This window comes from Hemibagrus wyckioides, linkage group LG15 (assembly GCF_019097595.1).
Source record: "Hemibagrus wyckioides isolate EC202008001 linkage group LG15, SWU_Hwy_1.0, whole genome shotgun sequence".
Taxonomy (NCBI): Eukaryota; Metazoa; Chordata; class Actinopteri; order Siluriformes; family Bagridae; genus Hemibagrus; species Hemibagrus wyckioides.
In genome coordinates, this window is record NC_080724.1 from 5,969,533 (window position 1) to 5,995,111 (window position 25,579).

The following is a 25,579-nucleotide window of genomic DNA, read 5'->3' on the forward strand; positions in this document are numbered from 1 at the left end:
CCTATCAAATGGTATGTTTAGCCTGCTTGTGTGCTCCTTGGCTTTGGCTCTGGATTGTCAACTATTAACTAGGCCTGTTCTTAGACTATGTGCTATGCTGCATGAAATGACAGCAGAACCTTCCTAAGTGGGATGGATACCTTCCTGCCCCAACAGGCCAGCCTTGGCCTCAAAACCGCTCCAATTAAGCCCACATTGTTTTCAGAGGACCACCTGGAAATTCAGTAGTTCATTGACCATACCCTGCTGTAAGCTACATTGCCATGCCAGACTGGGGTGTGGCCAGAGCATATTACAGCATTGGACATCAACTTTGCTAATATACACAGCTCTACAATGTTACCCCTTAGTAATCTCTAACTTACAAAAGCATATATCATTAGCTCCTATCTGAAAAATAACCTTCAAAGAATTATTCTGAAGTTATTCTGAATTATTACTTAACATCCCTTAGCCCACACACTGAAGCACAGAATGTTTGCCATATTTAATGATTATGCACCCTTTGACTGAATATGGGCTGAATATTAAAAAGATCTGACATGAATTTATTCCGCTTGCCATAGGAGGACACCAAGAAGAAAGTAACTGCTTTAAAAAAAAAACTGTCTGGGTGCAACAAAACATCATGAAAAAATCATCCCAGCAGTTAAGTACAGTTGATGGATTGTGTTCTGGGTCTGTATCAGGTCCTAGCCCACTTGCCATCATATGAGGGGAGAAAAGACTTTTATCATGATATCCTACCGGATAGGATCAGGGTGGCTGTGAGGCAGCTAGAGCTCAGTAGAAGTTGGGTGAACCAGCAAGACAATGATTATTGATTAATCTATGTAAATACAATACAGAATGGCTTCAAAAAAGAGAAAATCCATCTTTTGGGCTTTCCAGTCAGAGCATAGACCTTAAACCCATAGAGAGGCTGTGGAATGACCTCAAGAAAGCTGATCACAAGAAATTCTGAGAACATGGCTAAACTGAAGCAGTTCTGTGAAGAAGAATGGTCCAAAGGTTATTGCTACCAAAGGAAGATCAATTAACTGTTAAATTCAAGTGTTTACTTACTTTTTCCACAGCACTATGGATGTTTAATGGTATATGTTCAATACAATCAAAGACATCAAAGATAATAATTGCTTATGTGTTTTTGGCTTGCAGTTATCTGTATTTTAATTTTAATGAAGACATTTTACGATCAATTAATAAAGAAAAACACCTAATTCCAAAGGATTCACATACTTTTTTTTGGTTTTGCACTCAAACCAGCCCATCTGGTACTCGCAACCATGTCATGATTAAAGTTATATTCATTTAAGCTCTTGACCTAAATCTGCTTATTTTGCATTGTGCTGCTGTCTGATTAGACAACTGCATTAATTTTAAATAGAGGCATTTCTAATTAAGTGTAGAGTAGCAAGCCGCTTGTCTTTCTCTCTCTGATGGCTTGGCAAAACCAGTCAGACCAATAAAACTTCAGGAACTTAAAAACAGGTTATGTCAAATAAGTTTTGTAAAACATGCCCCAGATTCAGTGTTAACATTATGAATAATTATTTTTAAAATATTTCCCAGTTCAATATAAACTACAATCCAAACTAGCTTTATATGAAATTAAACAAACAGGCAAGACATCATTTCACATTCATTTATTTGTTTGTGTTACCATATTCACATCCCTCTGAAGATGTCTAAAGCAAGTACTGTACATGTACTGTAATTGCTGACAGGAAAAGCAGGAACCAGTGAACATGAAGCTATGTTTCCTGTCGAAACTTACTAATATTGATAGGTTTGCATGTGCATGACAACCACCCAAAAGACTTGGGGAAAAATAGGTATTAAACTAAATATTATAAGACTTATGGTAAATAGAAGAGGCCAGTACTTAATAGCTGTAGGACAGAATTTCTTAATAGTCGTTCACTGACATATTCTCTACTTTGTTCTGCAAGTCAGTGGCATTTAGTTGCTGCTTCTTTTTTTTCCCGCCATCTTGTTGTTTCTTCTGCTTCTTTGATAACTCTTGGTCAATAGGAGCTGCCTTCACAAACTTGATTATTTCTGTCAGGCCTAAATTAAAGAATCATAAAAAAATTATTTTTTATATAACATAATATACATATACATACATATACACATATTATATACACATATATATTATATACACACATATATATATATATATATATATATATATATATATATATATATATATATATATATATATATATATATATATATACACATATATACACACACATATATATATACACATATATATACACACACATATATATATATACACATATATATACACACATATATATATATATATATATATAATGTGTATATATATGTGTATATATACACACATACATACATACATATATACACATACATATATACATATATATATATACACATATACACTATATTGCCAAAAGTATTCGCTCACCTGCCTTGACTCGCATATGAACTTAAGTGACATCCCATTCCTAATCCATAGGGTTCAATATGACGTCGGTCCACCCTTTGCAGCTATAACAGCTTCAACTCTTCTGGGAAGGCTGTCCACAAGGTTTAGGAGTGTGTTTATGGGAATTTTTGACCATTCTTCCAGAAGCGCATTTGTGAGGTCACACACTGATGTTGGATGAGAAGGCCTGGCTCTCAGTTTCCGCTCTAATTCATCCCAAAGGTGTTCTATCGGGTTGAGGTCAGGACTCTGTGCAGGCCAGTCAAGTTCATCCACACCAGACTCTGTCATCCATGTCTTTATGGACCTTGCTTTGTGCACTGGTGCACAGTCATGTTGGAAGAGGAAGGGGCCAGCTCCAAACTGTTCCCAAAAAAGTTGGGAGCATGGAATTGTCCAAAATGTCTTGGTATGCTGAAGCATTCAGAGTTCCTTTCACTGGAACTAAGGGGCCAAGCCCAGCTCCTGAAAAACAACCCCACACCATAATCCCCCCTCCACCAAACTTTACACTTGGCACAATGCAGTCAGACAAGTACCGTTCTCCTGGCAACCGCCAAACCCAGACTCGTCCATCAGATTGCCAGATGGAGAAGCGCGATTCGTCACTCCAGAGAACGCGTCTCCACTGCTCTAGAGTCCAGTGGCGGCGTGCTTTACACCACTGCATCCAACGCTTTGCATTGCACTTGGTGATGTATGGCTTGGATGCAGCTGCTTGGCCATGGAAACCCATTCCATGAAGCTCTCTGCACACTGTTCTTGAGCTAATCTGAAGGCCACATGAAGTTTGGAGGTCTGTAGCGATTGACTCTGCAGAAAGTTGGCGACCTCTTCGCACTATGCGCCTCAGCATCCGCTGACCCTGCTCCGTCAGTTTACGTGGCCTACCACTTCGTGGCTGAGTTGCTGTTGTTCCCAAACACTTCCACGTTCTTATAATACAGCTGACAGTTGACTGTGGAATATTTAGGAGTGAGGAAATTTCACGACTGGATTTGTTGCACAGGTGGCATCCTATCACAGTTCCACGTTGGAATTCACTGAGCTCCTGAGAGTGACCCATTCTTTCACAAATGTTTGTAAAAACAGTCTGCATGCCTAGGTGCTTGATTTTATACACCTGTGGCCATGGAAGTGATTGGAACACCTGATTCTGATTATTTGGATGGGTGAGCGAATACTTTTGGCAATATAGTGTACATATATATATATATATATATATATATATATATATATATATATATATATATATATATATATATATTATACATACATATATACATATTATACATACATATATACATATATATATATACATATACACACATACATATATACACATACATATATACATTATATATATATACACACACAGCTCTGGAAAAAAAAATAAGAGACCACTGCAGAATAATCAGTTTCTTATGTTTTTTTTTCATACAGGTGAATGTATTGGTGAGATGAACAGTTTTGTTTCATTTTTTGTGAACTGCTGACAATATTTCTCCTAAATTCAAAATATAACTATTGTTAGAGTGCATATTTAAATGAATTGACAACACATCAAAATAACCCCAGATCATGCACTATTTGCAGAGATTTAACAACTTAAATAAAACAAAATGCAAATAATTTGTAAACAAACTGTGTTAATGCTTTGGCTAAATAACATTAAGAAATCAGTATTTGGTAGAATAACCCCGATTTGCATGTGTTTTGGCTCCATGCTCTCCACCACTTTTTCACATTGCTGTTTGGTATCTTTTTGCAAAAAGGAAAACAGCTCAGCTTTGCTTGATGGTTTGTGACCATCCATCTTCCTCTTGATGACATTCCAGAGGTTTTCCATAGGTTTCAAATCTGGAGAGTGGGCAGTGGTCTCTATTTTTTTTCCAGCGCTGTGAGCTGTGTGTATATGTATATATATATATGTGTGTGTGTGTGTGTGTGTGTGTGTGTGTGTGTGTGTGTGTGTGTGTGTGTGTGTGTGTATATATATATATATATATAAAACCTGGTTACGATCCACCAGTGTGAAGTGCGAGTACTTGTAATGTTTTTTCCCCCGGTCTTAAGATTTTGTTCAGGAGTGTGTGTGTGTGTGTGTGTGTGTGTGTGTGTATATTATATATATATATAATACATATATATATATATATATATATATATATACACACACACACACACACACACTCCTGAACAAAATCTTAAGACCGGGGAAAAAACATTACAAGTACTCGCACTTCACACTGGTGGATCGTAACCAGGTTATAAGTACTTCTTCAAAATACCAAAAGAAGAAACAAGAGCAAGAGATCAAAAATAGAAAGCCGGCAATTTATTGAAAACTGAATTTAAACTTAAACAGGCTGATCAAAAGTTCAAGTTGACCAGTTGATCAAAAATTCAAAAGACCGTGGGCCAAAAAAAACCCACAAAACAATTAAAAGCGTGAGTAGCCCCACTGTTCTTGTTGATCACTTCAAACATTCATTTCGGCATGCTTGATGCGACTGTTTCTAGGAGGCTGTTCCATGTGGTGAAGATGGCTTCATGAAGGGCATCCATGGTCTGGAATTGACGTTTGTTTTTGTAAAAGTCCCTTGCCATCCATCCCCAAACGTTCTCAGTGGGATTCAGATCAGGGAAACATGCAGGATGGTGACGTTATTCTCCTGAAAGAAGTCCTTCATCAGGCGGGCGTTGTGAACTGTAGCATTGTCCTGTTGAAAGACCCAGTCATTACCACACAGACGAGGGCCCAGATGGGTGCCCTCTGCAACATGTCCAAATAGCTAGCCGCATTTGACGCCATTGCACAACCTGAAGCTCCATTTTCCCATTGAAGGAAAAAGCACCCCAGATGATGGAGCCTCCTCCACTGTGCGGTGTAGAAAACATCTCCAGTGGGATCTCCTTATCATGTCAGTAGTGTTGAAAGCCATCAGGACCACCCAGGTTAAATTTTTTCTTGTCAGAGAATAAAACTTTCTTCCACCTTTCAATGACCCATGTTTGATGCTCCCTTCCAAATTACAAACGGGCAAGTTTGTGGCATGGGAGAAGATCTGAAGGCATTTTTTGTTCTTTAAGCTCTTCTCCTGCAGATGTCATCTTATGGTTATTGGGCTGCAGTCAGCATCAGTAAGGGCCTTAATTTGGGTCAACAATCGACCTGTGTCTTGATGGACAGCCCGTCGAATCCTCTTGCTCAGTGTAGGCGAGTTTGTTTTGGGTCTACCACTTGACTTTTTTGTCCCATGGGTTAGGGTTACTCTTCTTATGCATCTTTTAACAAATTTAAAATGACAGTATTACTGTGTCCAACCTTGGCAGTGATGGCACGTTGTGAGAGGCTTTGCTTGTGCAGTTCAACAATCCTCCCACGTTCAAAGACAGACAGCCTTTTTGCCTTTGCCATCAGAAGGTCACAATGGCCTGAAGGATAATGACATGAAAGCCATATTTTTGCACAAAGTTTAACTTTTTAAGGCTATGGTCTTAAACTTTTGATCAGCCTGTTAGTTTAAATTCAGTTTTCAATAAATTGCTTACTCTATTTTTCGTCTCTTGCTCATCTTCTTGTACTTGTGTCTATTTGTAATGTTTCCCACGGTCTAAATATTTTGTTTAGGAGTGTATATACGTATACATACACATAAGTGCATGTGTGTGTATAATATATATATAAATAAAACTATGAGATTACCTGGAGGCATGAACTCCCTGAGTGGCTCTGGAATAATTATGCCCTCTGCAGTTTGGTAGTTTTCCAGAATAGCACATATTACACGGGTAGTAGCACACATGGTTGCATTAAGCATGTGCACAAACTCAGCCTGCCACAAAAAGGTAATTTATCATCATCTTATTATAATTTAAAATTTTCCATGAGTATAAAATTATTAGCACAAACATCTTTCTAAAAAGAATTTTTCTCTAACAAAAGAGAACCTTACCTTGTCCATCATCTTCTTTGTCTGGCCATAGCGTATACGCAAGCGGCGAGCTTGATAGTCCGTGCAGTTGGAGCAGGACACCAGCTCCCTAAAAGCCTGAGAGCCTGGGAACCAAGCCTCTAAGTCCAGCTTCTTACTGGCTGCATGGTTCAAAGAACCTACAAAACAGGCCAAAATGATATTTATTAGGAGGTTCAACTCACCCACAAAACTGAGAGCATATATGACCACAGTGCTTTTTCAACCAGTTTTAACCTTTTTATTACCTTTGTATTAGATAACATCTTTGGAAATTAAAATTTAACTTTCCATTTCCGAAGAAATAAAAAAGGAACTTAAGAAGAAAAAGACTGACCAGAGACAATGTTAACAATGCGGTAAGGTATTCCTAGGGACTGGTAGAAATCTTCTGCCGTTGTGATCATCTCCTCTAACATCTCCCATGACTTGTTTTCATGAGGTGAGGCATACACAAACTGTTCAATCTGTGTTGGAATTTTTTTTTTTAAAAAAAAAGTTATGGTTCAGTCACTAAAAGAATACTACTACTACCAATCTTTGCAAATTTTGCTAAATTTATCCCAGTTAATAAGCCAAGTATGCAACAAAAACTGCCCATCTTCTGTGATAACCAAACTTACCTTCTCAAACTGGTGGACCCTAAAGATGCCACGGGTGTCTCGGCCATGGGAACCCACTTCCTGTCTGAAGCAGGTAGAAATGCCAGCAAAGCGGAGTGGCAGGTCCTCAGGCTTAAGCCACTCATCTCTCAAGAAGGCTGCTATGGGTTGTTCTGAAGTGGCAATCAAATACTTCTCATCCACGGACGTATCATCTGAACGCTCACTGCCTTTCCCAATAACCTGCAAAGGTAGGGTTGAGGGAACAAAAAGAAAAAGAGGAAACTGAGAAAATGTATAGAATGAAACCCCAAAGGTAACTCAAGTATGATCAAGAAATAACAATCTATTATAACGTAAAAATTAATGTTAATTTTATTTTGTAATTTTTTCAAAACTCAAATACAATTTGCATAATTGAAGTTCAGTACCAAACATTAATTTCTTGTCCAAGAAACACAAATTCTTCCAGAAATGAACAAATAGCAGACAAAATATTTTACAATAGATAGTATGCAATTCTACCACCAGCACTATGTGCCATCACCTCATATTTAAAGAAAACACTTATTCTTTTGTGTAGGTAGGATCTAGTCAAGTAAGGAGGCCATTGTTATTCTGCTTATTGCCAGAGGAAGGCCAGCTCATGGTCCAAATTATGCTAAACAACAGTCACTAATCTGCTCGAGCATGTGGATACAAAAAGAGTATGATACAAAGGAGGTTGTGCAATTGGGCAATGAACAGCACTTTTTGTAGTGCTGTTCATTGCCCAATTGACTAATGGGACCACAAAGTATGTCCAGTGCCACAGCCCAGCAAAAGTGGGTTAGGCAGTCCTGGTAGTGCTGGCTGTCCCAACTTTCTTCTCATACTTTCTCTCTTCATATGTTCTGTCCACTTCTTCCATCCTCGTTAATCAGAAACAGGTAGAATTTACCTCAAAACCGGATCCCCGAACACACACACAAAAACCCCCCCCACCCTTTCCATTTATTTAGGGTTAGAGTACCGGCCAAGAATCCTTTGCCCTCAAAATGGATATGCTGCATGAGATGGGGTCAAGTATGTGGATTTAAAATTGGATTTTTAAAATTTTGGATTACTATGTCACCTGTACCACTAACCTCAAGCTGTACTAAAGTCACAGATAGGGTTAAACACAGAATATAGATATTGCCTGGTTAAAATTTGCAGTCAATTTTAGCTGATTTTTCAAGACTTGTTATGAGACATATTTCATGTTACTTTTTTATATGTTATAAATGACACTTTTTAAAATCTTTTTAACATGTATGTAAATGTAAACAAAACTAAAAACAGAAACATTTACATCATAAGTAGATGGGTGTATGAGGTGAACAAATGCAAAGTTCGGAGAAAGAGCGCACAAAGGCATTCAAATGTCAGTGTTGTAGTTATGTGCACTATGAGGCACATTTTACGACACAGGTATAAGAACAAAATACTGCTAAATTTAGGCTTGTTTATTTATTCTATCAAGTAACACCAATAACCAGCTCTACAAATAGAAACTGCCTAAACACTTGAGACCACATGAGGCTGGACATTGTCGTGCACCAGGAGGAACCCAGGGCCCACTGCATCAGCGTAAGGTCTGACAATGGCTCTGAGGCTTTTATCCCATTACCTAATACTGTTAGCGTGCACATAAAGGTTCATGCAACCCTCCCAGATAATCACTGACCCACCACCAAACATGCTGGATGATGTTTCAGGCAGCAAAACATTCACCATGGCATCTCCAGAGACTTTCATGTCTGACAGGTGCTCAGTGTGAACCTCTCATATCATCTCAGAATGTCAATCAAGCTGCATGGTAACAGCTTATTTCCCAATATGTCCTCAATGCTCTTAAAACTCTGCTGGGAGACACACCAAACCTTACAGTAATGCCATGTATGGATGTGCCATCATGGAGAATCTGGACAATCTGTGCAACATAAATAGGTTGCAGGTACTGCCTCATGCTATAAGTAGCTGCAAGGACCCTGACAATACACAAAACCAGAGATAAATTAAAAATAAGAAAAGAGCAACTGTCTGTGGCCATCACCATCAAAACCATTCCATTTTGGTGGTTGTCTCGCTTTTGCCTCTCCAGTGTACCTATTATCACTTTCATTTGCACCAAAGATGGTGAAACTGATTCACAATCTCTTACGCTTCCTAACTGGACAAATTGATATCCCTACAGTTTAACTGACTTGGTATTATACTGTGATGATTAAGTTATTTCTTAATCGTTTTGTGCAGTGTATGATTATAACCAGGAGACTGACAGAACTAACATGGCCTCATCTCCCATTCACATGAATAGCATATGTAGAGTTTTTTGCCCCCAAAAAATAACATACTAAATTCATAGTTCATGCTGTACATACAGTTTTTACATATGCAAACATGACAAGTTCTTCCATTTTACACCACTGTCAATAAGTAAAAAAAAAAAAGTAAAAACCTTATACAGTTCCTCATCAAACTGGCTGAGTTGAGCAACCTCTTGCATGACCTCTTTACGCATGAAGAAAGGTGTATACAGGGGAGTGTAATTCTTGCTGTGAAGAATCCGTAGGGCATAGTTAATCAAAGCCTGCTCCAGGAAAACTAGAGGACCCTGATAAAAATAATAATACAACACAAACACAATAAGTGGTTATTACACATATTGTGTTCCAAAATGAAAAACTATACCATAATAATTAACATTTTATTATAAATATTTACATTTTTATCAATTAGCAGAAACTTTTTACACAGCTTAACAGTATTCAACATTATTCAGTAGAGGATCATATTCTGAAGTTCTGTGGTTCAACATTATATAAACAGAAAAGAGAGCCATACATGCACAATAGTCATCATTTTTGTATAATTGATTTAATTATGCATAAATTAGATTTAATTATGCATAAATGTTTATACTCAACCTTCAAAAAATATCCCCTGCTTCCTGCAATGATGGCACCTTTCTCTCCTTCAAATCCATCCACCATGACAACCAGATCCACATGAGAGTACTTCTTCTGCCCTGTGCAGTCACCCCAGGTGCGTTCAACTTTATTATCAGCATCCTATTGAAGAGTGACATTCATCAACAACCTAAAAAGTGCAAATTATGCTAAGTAGTATTGCCAAGAAGAATGCCAGAAGGAAAAAGCATTATTTTTTTTAAATTTTAGGTTTCCTGATATTTAGATAAACAACTTAGAACATGGAACTTTTGGTGGCAGAGCACCACAATTATTAGGTATTTAGGCCTTTTCCTTTTTTTGTCTTTCACTGTTTGTATTAGAGGGTCTCTCTCTTCAGTCTCCTCCTCCTCCGTTTTTTTAACCCCTGTTGTGTTGGAGTGTTTTAGGTCACTGTCTTGCTGAATGATGAACTAGATTAATTGCTTTGTACATTGGCAGATAGAATGTTTTATAGACTTCCGAGACCATTCTGCTGCTAACATCCGGAGTTACATCGTCAATAATGATTAGTAAGCTGATTTCAGAAGGAGCCATGCAATCCTATATCACTACACTCCTACCTCCACTGTGCTTGCCCAATGACATGCTTTAAATATGTCTATGAACAGTCAGTTCTTGACATTGATGAGGTGGAAGCAGGGAAAATGAACGACCTAGTGAACAAGTGTTGATGCATTCATTAATAGAAACTTTAATTTGTAATGTGTACATGGTAAGGGTGCTGGTGGCCCAGCGGTAGGTTCATCGTCTACCATGCAGAAGGCCTGGGTTTGATTCTCAGCCAGTGCCCAAACCCCAGCCACTGGATGCAGTGCCGGTCCTCCCGGATAAAAAGGGCATCCGGCGTAAAACCTGTGCCAAGTTGTTGTGTGGACCAGTTGGTCTGCTATGGCGACCCCTCACGCATGTAGGGAGCAAACCCGAAAGCTCAACAACAATATATATATAAGTTTTAAGCAGGTGTGAAAAATATACTGTAAAGTAAGAATGCTTTAAAAAATAGAAGTGTGAATAGTTTTTTTACCAAAAGGGAAAGTAAAAATTAACAAATCTTAAACAAGAAATCCAGATCAAACCAATATTTGGTATGACCCTTAGCCTGCAAAACAGCATCAATTCTTCTAAGGTACACTTACACACAGTTTTAGAAGGAACTCGGCAGGTATGTTGTTTCAAACATCTTGAAAAACTAACCACAGATCTGTATGATGTGTATGTAAGCTGCCTCAAATCCTTCTGTCCCTTCATGTAATGAGTCTCAATGATGTTGTGATCAGGGCTCTGTGGGGGGCAAAACCATCAATTCCAGAACGCCTTGCTCTTTTTTATGCTGGAAATATCTCTTAATGACACTGCCTGTATGTTTGGGGTCATAATCCTGCTGCAGAATAAATTTGGGGCCAGTACCTGCCTTATCCTGACCAAATCTCCAACTCCATTTGCAGCGATGCAACCCCAAACTTGGAAGAAACCTCCACCCTGCTTTACTGTTGCCTGCAAACACTATTATTGTACAGCTCTCAAAAAGCTTCTTTCATAAAAACCACTTATTCCCAGACTTACCTGGGTCCGACAAGTTTCCATGGCTGACCACTGCATCTACTGTCCTCAACAACCATTTCTTTGTGCTTTTTCAAAATAGCTTGAACAGCACATCTTGAAACCTCTTTTGAAGTCCTCATTTGAAATGTTTGCCTGGAAGAGACCTTGCTTTGTCTTCCAAAACCTCACCTTAGAAGCAGAGTTTGGCTGTTCCGCACCTAATTTTAATTTTAACATAGCTATTTCTGTTTCTGTCAGATTACTGTGTTTCAACCTACATATGAAATTGATGTCATACACTGCTCAAAAAAATTAAAAGACCTGTTTTTAATCAGTGTAGCATATAGCATCAAGTCAGTTAAATTCCTGGGATATTGATCTGGTCAGTTAAGTAACAAAGTTACAGCTGCTTTGGTGTTAATGAAATGAACAACAGGTGCACTAGATGGACAGCAATGAGATGACCCTCAAAACAGGAATGGTTTCTATCGCATGAAGCGATACCTGGACCCTACAGAGGTTGCACAGGCAGTCCAAATCCTCCAGGATGGCCATTGCCTGAAGGTTTGCTGTGTCTCCCAGCACAGTCTCAAGAGCACAGAGGAGATTCCAGGAGACAGGCAGTTACTCTAGGAAAGCTGGGCAGGGCCGTAGAAGGTCCTTAACCCATTAGCAGGACCGGTATCTGCTTCTTAGTGTAAGGAGGAACAGGATGAGCACTGCCAGAGCCCTACAAAATGACCTCCAGCAGGTTACTGGTGTGAATGTCTTTGGCCAAACAATCAAAAACAGACTTCAGGGTGGCCTGAGGGCCCAAGTCCTCTAGTTGGCCCTGTGCTCACTGCCCGGCACCATGGAGCTCAATTGGCATTTGCTATTGAACACCAGAATTGTCAATCGAAATCGATAGAGGGATCTCATTTTAGCTAGATTTATGCCGAGTTCACACTGCACAATTTTCAAAGTGGTGGGATATTTATTCTGATATAACTACATATATAACTACATGCTCCAACCAAAGCCATGCTCGCTGATATTGTGGTCTATAATTCCTCCTTGAAATGACCACCGCCCTGTATCTTGCTCTCTCATTGGCTGTAGGTCATCGCCGACATATTTTTCAGTCAGAACTCTTTTCACACTGCACGATTCTCCGACAGGTCCAGATATTTAGCATGCCAAATACACTATATTGCCAAAAGTATTCGCTCACCCATCCAAATAATCAGAATCAGGGGTTCCAATCACTTCCATGGCCACAGGTGTATAAAATCAAGCACCTAGGCATGCAGAGTGTTTTTACAAACATTTGTGAAAGAATGGGTCGCTCTCAGGAGCTCAGTGAATTCCAGCGTGATAGGATCCCACCTATGCAACAAATCCAGTCGTGAAATTTCCTCGCTCCTAAATATTCCACAGTCAACTGTCAGCTGTATTATAAGAACGTGGAAGGGTTTGGGAACGACAGCAACTCAGCCACGAAGTGGTAGGCCACGTAAACTGACGGAGCGGGGTCAGCGGATGCTGAGGCGCATAGTGCGAAGAGGTCGCCAACTTTCTGCAGAGTCGATCGCTACAGACCTCCAAACTTCATGTGGCCTTCAGATTAGCTCAAGAACAGTGCACAGTGAGCTTCATGGAATGGGTTTCCATGGCCGAGCAGCTGCATCCAAGCCATACATCACCAAGTGCAATGCAAAGCGTCGGATGCAGTGGTGTAAAGCACGCCGCCACTGGACTCTAGAGCAGTGGAGACGCGTTCTCTGGAGTGACGAATCGCGCTTCTCCATCTGGCAATCTGATGGACGAGTCTGGGTTTGGCGGTTGCCAGGAGAACGGTACTTATCTGACTGCATTGTGCCAAGTGTAAAGTTTGGTGGAGGGGGGATTATGGGGTGGGGTTGTTTTTCAGGAGCTGGGCTTGGCCCCTTAGTTCCAGTGAAAGGAACTCTGAATGCTTCAGCATACAAAGACATTTTGGACAACATGACTGTGCACCAGTGCACAAAGCAAGGTCCATAAAGACATGGATGACAGAGTCTGGTGTGGATGAACTTGACTGGCCTGCACAGAGTCCTGACCTCAACCCGATAGAACACCTTTGGGATGAATTAGAGCGGAGACTGAGAGCCAGGCCTTCTCGTCCAACATCAGTGTGTGACCTCACAAATGCGCTTCTGCAAGAATGGTCAAAAATTCCCATAAACACACTCCTAAACCTTGTGGACAGCCTTCCCAGAAGGGTTGAAGCTGTTATAGCTGCAAAGGGTGGACCGACGTCATATTGAACCCTATGGATTAGGAATGGGTTGTCACTTAAGTTCATATGCGAGTCAAGGCAGGTGAGCGAATACTTTTGGCAATATAGTGTATTTCACGGGCATCAACGACTCTCTCAGACACTCTCTCTCATCTGCGATTCTCTCAGATTGCGTCTTTGGGAATTCACACTGCGCGATTGTCACACGTGTGCACAAGCTCCGATTTGCCTCTGATTTCGGGAATTTGTTAGTGATTTCACAAAACTAGTTGGCGACTGAAGATCAGGGCTAAACTCGTGCAGTACGAATTCTGTGACTGAGCTCGTAACTCAATTTGCTCGTATATCAAATTAAATTTCTAAAATGAATTGAAACGCTATTAATCTGTTCCAGCCCCCCAAAAACCACACCCATTTTTTTTGTTACGGGTTTTTAAATAAGAAAAATGTACTTTATAAATAACAAATAATGTATATAAAAAAAATATATAATAAAAAAGAATGTAAAGAAATAAACTGGTTTTATTAAGTGTATTTACCTTGAAGATCAGAGGAAGATGCTAGCAGAGGTGGAGGAGATAGAGCACGAAATGGAAAAACTGTGCCTATCTAACTTAACTTACCCGGTACACACTTAATGCTACAATTAATTGCTAAATTTAACTTACACACTATGCTACACTTTATCACTAAACTTAATTCCTACTACTTTTTTTTTTTTTTTTTACTTCACTTAATTATCTTCCTCACTGACTTTTGCCTTTTTCACCACACTTTCCTCGCTTTCACTTGCAGGGTGTTTCAATAAAAACCTGTCCAAGGAGGTTTGATTCTTCCTCCCTTTCAAAATGTTTGGAAAGTGAGTGAGGCAAGTGTCGTTACACAGTGCCAACGCACGACCTGGAGAGATAACCACGTGAACTGACCGCTCGCTGGGCTACCAAGTGGCGGGTGGCGTAAGCTCGCTCATAACTCAGATCTCGGCTTGTATCTTAAAGCAAAAAATCTACCAAGCGACAGCTCGTATCTCGGAAAACTCGTAAGTTGATTCACTCGTACGTCAAGATTTCACTCACTGTATAACACATTTTATATATATACATTATATATACACACACCACTTACAAAAAGTTAAAGATATTCGGCTTTCGGGTGAAATTTCAGGATGCACCTAAAATGCACTATAACCTTTACAGGTGAACTTAATTTGACCTTCTCTACACTTTTGAATGCACATGTCCAACTGTTCAGTGTTTCAGTACTTTTTGCATAACTTGCTGTTCTCTAAAAAGGTGCTTAACGGCAATATTCACAACTGGTGTTTGATCCATGCATCGACCAATACATTTTCTGGTTCAATTAGAATTGGGCTTTAAGCAGTCCTCTTCATCATACTGTTCAAATTTTGACATCATGAGACCAAGACCACACCTAACAATTGATCAACTGTACCTTGCCATTGCGAGGCTTCAAACAGGATGTTCTCAGAGGGAAGTGGCCACTGAGCTTAGAGTGTCACAGAGTGTCATCAGCAGGTTGCAGCAGAGATACAGAGAGACTGGAAGAGTCACAGAAAGGCATAGAAGTGGACATCCTTTGGCCACATCCCACATTGATGACTGCTTCATTGTGAACAGTGCCCTGCGGAACCGGATGATGAATGCCACTCAACTCCAGGCACATTTAAGGGAGGCGAGAGGCATCCAAAGGTCATGTCAGACCATTTGAAACCATTTACATCAGCGTGGTCTGCAAGCTAGACGACCTGCACGGGTACCTGACCACACCACCAGGCACAGGCATCGGGCCAGGGAGCATTTACGCTGGACGAGGGACGAGTGGGCCTAAGTGCTGTTCTCTGATGAAAGTCGATTCATGTTGAGCAGAAATGATGGCTGCCAACGATGTTGGAGACGTCAAGGAGAGTGCTATGCATCAGCCACTGTTGTGGTGGTGTTACAGTCTGGGCAGGTGTGTCTACTCAATACAGAACTGCCCTACGTCTTGTGAATGGTGCAGTGACAAGCCAATACTACCTGAATAACATAATTACTCCAGTCATTGTGCCCCTGCATGAACAACACAGGCCTAATTTCATCTTCATGGACGACAATGCTCCAGCTCATCGAGGTCGCATTATTAGGGAACGGCTGCTGGAGGCTGGGGTACCTCAAATGGAGTGGCCTGCACTTTCACCAGGCCTGAATCCCATAGAAAACCTATGGGATCAGCTGAGTCGCCGTGTAGAGCCTCATAACCCTGCACCCCAGAATCTCAATGACCTGAGGGCCGCCCTTCAAGAAGAGTGGAACGCCATGCCTCAGCAGACAATAAGTCGACACGTGAACAGCACGAGATGTTGTTGTCAAGCTGTAATTGATGGTCAAGGGCACATGACAAATTATTGAGAGACTGACATTTTTTTGTTGTGGTATACCCACCACTGTTGTTGGCTTTTGTTTCAATAAATTGTTTGAGATGAGGAAATCACCACTGCATGCTTCTACTTAAATGTCCTACTTTCATGATATAATATAACTGTAGCATTAACTTTTTACATTTTCCATAAATTTCACCCAAAAGCCAAAAATATCCTTAACTTTTTGTGAATAGTGTTATATATATATATATATATATATATATATATATATATATATATATATACACACACACAAATATTATATATATATATATATATATACATACATACATACATACATACATACATACACACACACGTTGATATATATATATATATATATCAACAACACTGCAGCATGGTTAACAGAGTTTCTTCTGCCAGCAGACCTGTCACCCACTAGATCTTTTCTATCTCACTGCACTTTACTCTAGAGACTGCTGTGTGTGAAAATCCTTGAACATAAGCAGTTATAAAGATACCTAATCAACCAGATTTTATGCATTAAACTCTTCCTACGGAGTTACTAAGTCAGAAACAATGAAACAACAATGTATATTTAAGTCGGTCCAGCTTTTCCAAATTTAGCAGGTTGAAGCAAAGTTGGTGTAAAATTCATGTCAAACCTCATCATTGCTAATGGGAACAGAAGGGTGTAGGAGGTTGCCAATCTCTCTCAGGTACTCAAAGCGCTGCATCTCCAGGCTCAGCCTCTCATTGTCTGTTTTTTGAATTGCTTCATCCACCAACATTCGAACCTTTTTAATCTGCGTCACAGTCAGTGTCTGGTAAGGACATAACATACAAACAGAAATGGACAGAACATTGTTAGTAATAAAAACACTAAACAGTACTGGAAACACCTTTATAGCTTGTGAGGTTTACCCTGTTTAAAAATGGTGTATTTTATCCAGCATTCTTTTATTCTTCATCCAATATGGATTAGCCTCAGAATCAGACTTACTTAAAAAATGCTAACACTTGAGGAAGAAGACTTCTGTGAAAGTATTTTTTATAACAGATAGAGTAAAGCTTTTGACAGTGATCCACAGATTGCAATAAATCAAAAGCCACACCATACAGAACTGTACTGTTAAAGAGCTGCAACATTTGTTGTCATCCCACTATTAAAAATAAGTGAAAGTGTAATGCTGTGTCTATAGAAAGTCATTATACCCTATGAAAATCTTTATCTTTTAACACATTACACCTTGGTGAATAAAATAAATGAAGTCTAACATTTTTAAAGCTGTATGTACACATAACTCTCTTCATTAAAGTGAAAATATTTTACAACAACCTGAAAATTATTAAAAAATAATTAGTGAAATATCTGGTTTGGTAGAGTGATCGTCCCCTTAGCTCATACCATCAGGTGCAACCCACCTAAAATCAATTGTAGTGGTTTTTTCACTATTACATCAGAATAAAAACCAGAGGTTTCTTGAAGATTTTGCTGTTCGTAGTGCATGGCGCTGCAACAAATTCGCCATGGTTGAGAAAGTGTTATTAAAAGGCCTTCAAGAATAAAGTTGTAGAAAGTTAGGAGAAGGCTACAAAAGGATTGCAAAGGCTTTAGCCATCCCTCTAAGTACTGAGTACTCTGAGCATCATAGATCAGGCCATCTGTCCAAACTGGATGACAAGGCTTTATGGCTGGGACTGGTCGGTCTGTGCACATGACAACTCTCTCACAAGCTTTACACAAAGCTTTTTAAGGAAAGGCTTTCAAACTTGCATTTTTCTTTATTATTTCATCCTTAGATGGTATCACAGTCTTCCAGGTGTGTTTTTGCAGGCTGGCAAGAAGAAAGCCTTTCCCTTGTTTGCGCTATGCAAAAACACACCTGGAAAACTATGATGCCTTCTAAGGAAGAAATAATAAAGAAAAATCATAAAATTATTTTGGAGATGCAAGTTTGCCACCTGTCCCATTGATTAAGCTAAAAATGTGTACGGTAAAAAAATTGTACCACAGCCAGCCACAAGAGGGCCTCAGAGACATTTTGTCTTCACTTTTGACTCTTCGACATGACATGAACTCTATTCAAAGTCATTGGTTCCAACATATCCAGAAACCATGTGAGCATACACAATGCCAATTGGTACAAAACAATCTCACCTGCCAAGTCCATTACTAAATTTCAACAACCCCATTATTATTTTTTTCCTACATGCCTTTTTTGTTTTATTCCTATACAATACATCCATAACAAACCAAATGATCACAAAGATAAACAAACAAATAACATACTTTGAATAAGGCTGTGACCAGGCTTAGTGCATGATGTGCTACACATGATGTTATGTATGTATTATCTGAAATTTTACTCACTGATAACATGTCTGCTGTGAGTGTCTCCAGGTTCTGGACCTCCTCTGGGAGGGTTTCATCATCTCCAACTGGATCCTTCTTCTGGTCATGGTAAAAACAAAATATAAAGAAACATAATAAAAATCCTGCTGCCATCAGTAACATGTCAAGCACATGATGCCACACCAGGCATGCTATTGTTGCTTCCAGGCACAGCGCAAATGTTTTGCCACTGTCCATACCTAGTTGCCCAGAACAAATACTAAGCCACCATCCACACACACACACACACACACACACACATTATATATATTATATATATATAAATAGTAAATGTTAGAGAGTCACAGTAAGATGCTGATTAGTGGTGCAACGGATCACAAAAATCACGGTTCGGATCACATTACGATTTTTGAGTCACGGATCGGATCATTTTTCGGATCAGCAAAAAAAGGGGAGGATACAAATTTAATTTGCTTTTCATTCATTACAAGAACATTACAGCAAGGAACTTTTGGTTTTAACAAAAAATAACCTATGGATCCTATGGTTTTAACAAAAAAAAAAAAACATGGATCCTTATGGTTTTAACAAAAATAAAATCAAGAAATAAGTTGAATAAATAAAATGTTAAAATAAAATAGTCAATAGCTGTTAAAGTGCAGCATGTGAAAAACAACCTGAAACCTGAAAACAGACCAAATCTTATAATGACAACTTTTTTTTCAAAAAAGATGAGGATGTCTACATTCTCTGGGGAGAGAGTAGACCTCTTAGCAGTCACTATGTCACCTGCCGTGGAGAACACCCTCTCACTAGGAATTGAAGTGGCAGGCACAGCAAGGTAGCATCTTGCCATCTTTGCAATGTGAGGGTATTTACACTCATTGTGTTTCCACCATGCCAGTGGATTACCACCATCCAATGGCATACTGCTCGCTGCCCTGTACGATGCCACCTCCTCTTTGATGGTGTAGGAAAAACTCTTGTCTGTGTCTGACTCCTTCACAAAGGTATCCCCAAAAAGCTCTGCCATGGCTACTTCTTTTCTGGAGCAGATGCCTTTGGCTCTGTGTCTGCTCCAGTGGGTGTTGGCTCTGTGGCTTGACCCTGCAGAAAAAATTACTGTTATTTAACCATATTTCTTATCATATATTTCAGAGGCAATCAGTAACACATGCCAATATTATTCAAAATAAACATCAATTATTCATGTAAAAAATAGCTTAACCTAGACTGCAGTTTATTATTATTATTAGTAGTAGTAATGCACTCAATTTTATTATTATTAAAATAGATAATAATATTACTATTTTACCTCTTCAGTAGCCATAATTTCAGTGGTGAGATCACTGTATGTCTTCTCGTGTAGGGCAGGTTCTAAGTAAGGCAGGGACTTGAACCTTGGATCAAGGGCGGTAGATTTATGAAGATGTATCTAGAAATCAGTTCCCCTCTTATGGCAGCCTTGACATCTCTAGTAATGCTGCTGTCTTCCTCATTTGCACACATGGATTGTAGAATTCATTGTAGATTGTAGGTTTGAGCAGCTGGAGGACCTCCTCTGCCACTTTCACATCATCATCAGACAAGATAACAATGTCTCTGATAGAGACATAGTGCAAAGTATACTAAGTATACTGCTGCCTGCTGCTCTAGATAGCGCTCCAACATATCATATGCGGAATTCCATCTTGTTGTGACATCACGTATGAGCTTGTGGGCTGGTAGCTGTAGCATTTCTTGCTTGGTCTTAAGCACATGAGCTGCTGTTGTACTTCTGTGGAAGAAGCAAACCACCTTCCTGATCCTCCCAAGGAGGCGAACCATCTGGTTCACTGAGATTCCCCTTTGGCATGCTCAATTTACCACATGTGCAAAGCAAGATATCTGTGGCCCGAGTCCAGCTTCTGTCACTGCATTTACTTGATTTCTGGCATTATCTGTGGTGACTGGGATATTGCTACATGCATTGTGCCTCTTCAACTTCCACTCTGCTACTGCTTCTATCAGTACCTGCACTAGATTTGTGCTTGTGTGACTCTCGTAGAGGGGGCGTGTCTGTAGCACCGGACTTCGCATCTCCCACTCCGCTGTGATGTAGTGAGCAGTCACAGTCACGTAGTTTTCTGTAGACCTTGATGTCCACCCGTCTGTGGTGATTGCAATAGAGTATGCATCTGATAAGTCCGCGATGATTTTGTTTTTTTCCTGTTCATAAAGTTCAGGCACGATCTTCATGCTGAAGTGGGTGCGTGAGGGTATTTCGTAGCATGGCTCAAGCACTTTCAATATGTTTTTAAATCCTTTGTTTTCCACAACAGAGTATGGCCTCATGTCTGCCGTGATAAACATCCCGATAGATTTGGTAATCACTTTAACCCGCTCTGATTCTGGAGCAAAGGGCTGCTTAAGAAGCAGTATCCGCAGAATAATGTCTTTCACTCTGCGAGCGTTAAAAATTTAAGATTAATCAGCAAATGTAAAAAATGACGAATTAATCCGCGGGTCATGTGCATGCTGAACCGTGGGTCGTCATCCACACGGATCACGTGCGATCCGTTTCACCCCTAATACTGATATATTGCTGATTTATTATTCATGAGTGGCTGATACCAAACCTGGGCAGTTCCAGATATTATAGCATCTAATCAATCATTCAAATTATTAATTCCCTATCAAAAGTAACTAGATCACAAAAAAAGCTTTAATGACCAATGTATTAAATATTTACATGCTATTTTTAGGAAAAAAAAAATCACAAAAATGATATTAAACATGAAAATAATAGCTAAATTAAACTGTATAAATAGATAAAATCCTAGTTGTGTTGTATTGCACTCTTAATAGTTGGCCTTTTAATGCTTTGCTTCCCCCATGAAACACACTGGCTGTAAAGCTATGCATATAGTAATGGCTTTGCTTGAGACAGATATGGTGAATTTTTTTCTATATTGCATATATAGACACCCGTATTCACAAAGCTTCTTAAGCCTAAAAGTTGCTCCTAGTGAGGAAATTCTAAGAAAATTCTTAGAATTATGACATTTTCTTAGAATTTTCCCCCTAAATTTAGGAATAAATCTTAGTAAAGATAAAAATGATTCACGAAACATCTTAGCCCTAAAAACACTTGTTAAGAGTAGAGAGGAGGACTTTTAAGAGGCTTAAGAGTTAAGCTCTATAGCAGAGGACAAAATGGCAGAAAGACGAAATATTCTCCAAACCCTCGATCCAAACGATCGTGAGTTAATTAAACGCTACAGATTGGATCACGATGGGATAATGTTTGTGGTCGAACTTATTAGAGATGCGCTCACATCTCCCACCCAACGTAGTAATGCCATAATTTAAAGTGATTACAACACTGAGGCATTTGGCAACTGGAAAACTGTTCAGTGCAGTAGTGATGACTTGTGTCTATCACAACCGTCCATCAGCAGAGTGATCACACTAACTATTGAAGCGCTTTCACAGTCTCATATAGTGATTTGCGATTCACCATAAACTGTACACAAATTCGTGATTGCCTCAGTCCCCTTTAAATTTCATATGAAAATGCCGGCAGGCTTCGGCTCCTCCCCGTCTTTCAGCGCGTTCTTCAATCCACAAACCACGGCATCGCAGAGCGAGGATCAGAGGACAAGTGTGTGTGAGAGATCAGGAAGACTCGTATTTGGCTTGTTCAGTACTCAAATGTTATACACATCTATGCAATACAGTGGAATGCTGCAATAAGTTTACCATCCTACCCTGTTAGTCAAACGTTTATTTTATTTATTTATTACTATTATTGTTTGAAATGTGGAGCAAAGACAAACAAACTACAGAAACTTGAATTGTTTTCTTGGACTGAAACCCTTCAATCATTGGAATTTATACCTTCATTTTTTCACCAACAGTTTTGCTGCATAAATTCTTTGCCTTGTTGAGGTTGTCTGCAATGAAGCGACCTGGAAGAAGAAGAAGAAGAAATTATATGGTATGTGTTGGTTGATTAATGGGGCTGTTATTTGTTTTGAATCTACATCTTTGATGTTCTCATAAAAACATTTTTAAAAAATCCCAGAAAGAAATACTTGGCCTAAATTTGCAATAGTGCAAGTTTCCTTATTCTTTATTTTGCAAATAAATTTCCACACTAAGTTATAATCTTTATAATCTTGATTCTGGGCCATAATTGTCTGGGACAGACTACTTTTCATGACACAATAGACTCATATTACTTTGTCAAGTATTTGATTCTTTTTTTGTACACGATGTGTGCAAAAGTAAGTCAATTTTGAGCTAAACTGATGTACATTATTTTAAAAGGCCAACAGATGATTGAAAATAGATACAACTGGGAACCAGGCAAATTATTAGGCAAAAGATTTTACTGGCTAACTCTACACTACAAACACTATAGATATGTGTAGTTCAGTCAGAGGGATTGCATCAGACTGCTTCTAGAGATAAGATGACATCATACTGAGACAATTACACTTACTATACAACACATACGTGTCTTTGATCAACTAATCTTATTATAGTTGCTGAAGTGTAATGTAAGGACCAGACAGGACAGGACAGCACAGCAATAAATCATGTTTCTGCAAATCTGACAAGTCAAGTCAAATTAACAGTAGCATGCTAGCTGGGAACATCTTACTAATTCGTTATGAACATCCATCAATTTAAAATTCATACGCAGTCATTTTTAGGATATACAAAAGCCACTAATGGATTATTCTAAACTATCTTGCAACTAAAATATAATAACTAATTTTCGATGGCCATATGGGTACGTAGCATCAACTAGCTTTGTTAGCAAGTAACACGCCACTCACACTTCCTCCATTCCTTATCTGCTTCAACGAGTTTATCCACCAAGGACACATCTTTAAACCTTTTCCGTTGAGACTCTCTCACAATTTCTGGATCGCCGCCTTTGTCCGTCCGAAAAAGGTCTAGATCAAGAACCATGATGTCCGCTGTATTTGTATAAAGACGGTGTAAAGACAACCAAGCACAGAACTGAAATACCACTTCGCAGTACTGAGGAGTGATTCAGTGTTCCCTTCCCATCACGGGCTAATTTTCAAATAAATTAGTTTTACTTATTTAGTGCACTACATAGGGCGAAGCAGCCAGTATTTCATACCCTATGTAGTTCGCTTATGTAGACTACAACGACCTATTTGAAAGTCACCCTAGCGTTTTTAGGCATGCGTGAAGGTGTGCACATGCGCGATGAGCTCTCTATGTCCGTGATCATTTTTAAGTGGTATTTTCAAGAGATAATATTAGGCGTCTCTGTCAGAGCACGTAAAGCTCATAAAACATTTTAAACGCACTTTTACAGTTACAGACCTGAGTGGCTACTGGTACCGTTCTGTAAAATGCACTTAAAACAATCATTTAGTCAACATTTCGTACTAAAATTGCAGTACAGCACAGAGGGCGGATAATATCGACATGCCTCCGCGGTGGCTTAGAAATTGTGTTTCGCTGTAATATTCCACCTCAGTCAATTCATGTACGAAGGGAAAAACATCCCAGATAGTTAACGACTCTAGGCTAAGTCGTATTCAGACCTGTAAGACTCAGTTCAGATTCGCCATCATATAGCGAGGTCGCCACAGAGTTGGCGTCGAGTCGTGCTCTGGCACAGTGGCACCCAAGCTAACAAAATAGGTCACGGAACCAGCACTTTTTTTTTTGTAGGTTCGCCAAAATGAACTTTTTCCAGTACATCCGTGTCTGATTTATGGTGACGAAGAATTCTTTAAAAAAAACAAGCCGGAATAGCTTGCGGTGAATATCCAGTACGTACTGTGGTTAAGCCAGTTGCTTTTCCTAAAAGCAAGGTTAATCTAGCCGTGCGTAAATTGCAGGGGTGAGGCTTTTAGATACTTTAACGGTGATAGCGCTGAAAGATAATAGCGCTGAGTGTTCTCATAATTTAAAATATAGACGTTACAAACAAATACTAAAAATTTAATTCAAAATTTAATTCAATTTAACTGTGGAATTTTTAAATAGTTGAACCAGGAGCTTATTTTCATTCGTTATAAAATAGACTTTCAAATGGGTAGCTTATTAAACCCTCTCAGATCACTTCATAATGACCTTTCAAAGTCAAAGTCAAAGAAGCTTTATTGTCATTTCAACCATATATAGCAGATGCAGTACACAGTGAAGTGAAACAACGTTCCTCCTAGACCAGAGGTGCTACAAATAACACAAAGTACAGTGATGCAGACAAACATAGAGCTATAATATAGAAATAAAAAAAATAAACTATAGTTTAAAAATTAAAATTAAACTATACTTAAGGTGCAGTCTTTAAGAACTAGACATACAACAGAAGTGCACAGGAAGACAAGACAGTGTATACAAACAACATATAGGCTGACTTTTGTATGCTCACAATAAATATCAGTCAGTGTTACTGTGGAACATTTTAAATTATTGCTCTTCAAAGTAACTATATTTGTCACTATAATTCAGGGTACATTTGGGTGGATAAGGTCCCTAAGGTCCAGAATGGTTCAGTAGTCATTGGCAGAGCCATGCCCAAACCATCAATGATCCACCCCCGTGCTTGGTCTCATCATGTTTCACATTGTACACAGCCCAAGATTTATGCTGCTGGCACCATTGAAACCAATGTTTGGTTTGGCACAAATGCTCAAAGGCTTGACCTCAACCATGAAAGTTGAACCTGCAGAGCTCCTGACGAACAGTTTTGGTGAACACAGGAGAGTTGAGGTGTGCAATTAATTCTAGTGAATTGGGCAGTTGTGTGTGTGTTGTTTTTTTTTTTTTTTTTTTAGACACAATATGGTTCCCAGACATCCCTTTCAGAAAACTTTTCCTCCATTGACAGTTGCTGGATGTAGTTTGTCCTTCATGGTGGTATGCTAACATTAAGATGGATACCATAAGCTGGCTTTCAGTATAAAATACCATAAATACTATAAAGACTTGCTGTCCTTGTCACAGACACAC

General features: G+C 39.2%; 1 protein-coding gene across 1 annotated transcript; it reads right to left on the minus strand.

The window, feature by feature from the left end:
• Positions 1-1,631: 1,631 nt before the first annotated feature.
• Positions 1,632-23,669, minus strand: sars1 (seryl-tRNA synthetase 1). The gene is made up of 11 exons (XM_058409454.1): positions 23,416-23,669; positions 22,469-22,539; positions 18,608-18,688; positions 16,899-17,057; positions 10,007-10,150; positions 9,538-9,693; positions 7,077-7,298; positions 6,791-6,920; positions 6,436-6,593; positions 6,186-6,315; positions 1,632-2,070 (listed from the first exon to the last, which is right to left on the minus strand). The coding sequence occupies exons 1-11, from the start codon at positions 23,549-23,551 to the stop codon at positions 1,910-1,912; spliced, it is 1,548 nt and encodes a 515-aa protein (XP_058265437.1). The 5' UTR covers positions 23,552-23,669; the 3' UTR covers positions 1,632-1,909.
• Between the last annotated feature and the right edge of the window lie 1,910 nt (positions 23,670-25,579).

What these genes read in the sequence shown, in the direction of transcription:
- sars1 (XM_058409454.1), bottom strand. Translation starts at nt 23,551, where the DNA reads ATGGTTCTTGATCTAGACCTTTTTCGGACGGACAAAGGCGGCGATCCA. An exon ending in AGATAAGGAATGGAGGAAGT is followed by an intron (nt 22,540 to 23,415) that starts GTGAGTGGCGTG and finishes TTCTTCTTCCAG; the next exon opens with GTCGCTTCATTGCAGACAAC. An exon ending in GGGTCCACCAGTTTGAGAAG is followed by an intron (nt 6,921 to 7,076) that starts GTAAGTTTGGTT and finishes ATTCCAACACAG; the next exon opens with ATTGAACAGTTTGTGTATGC.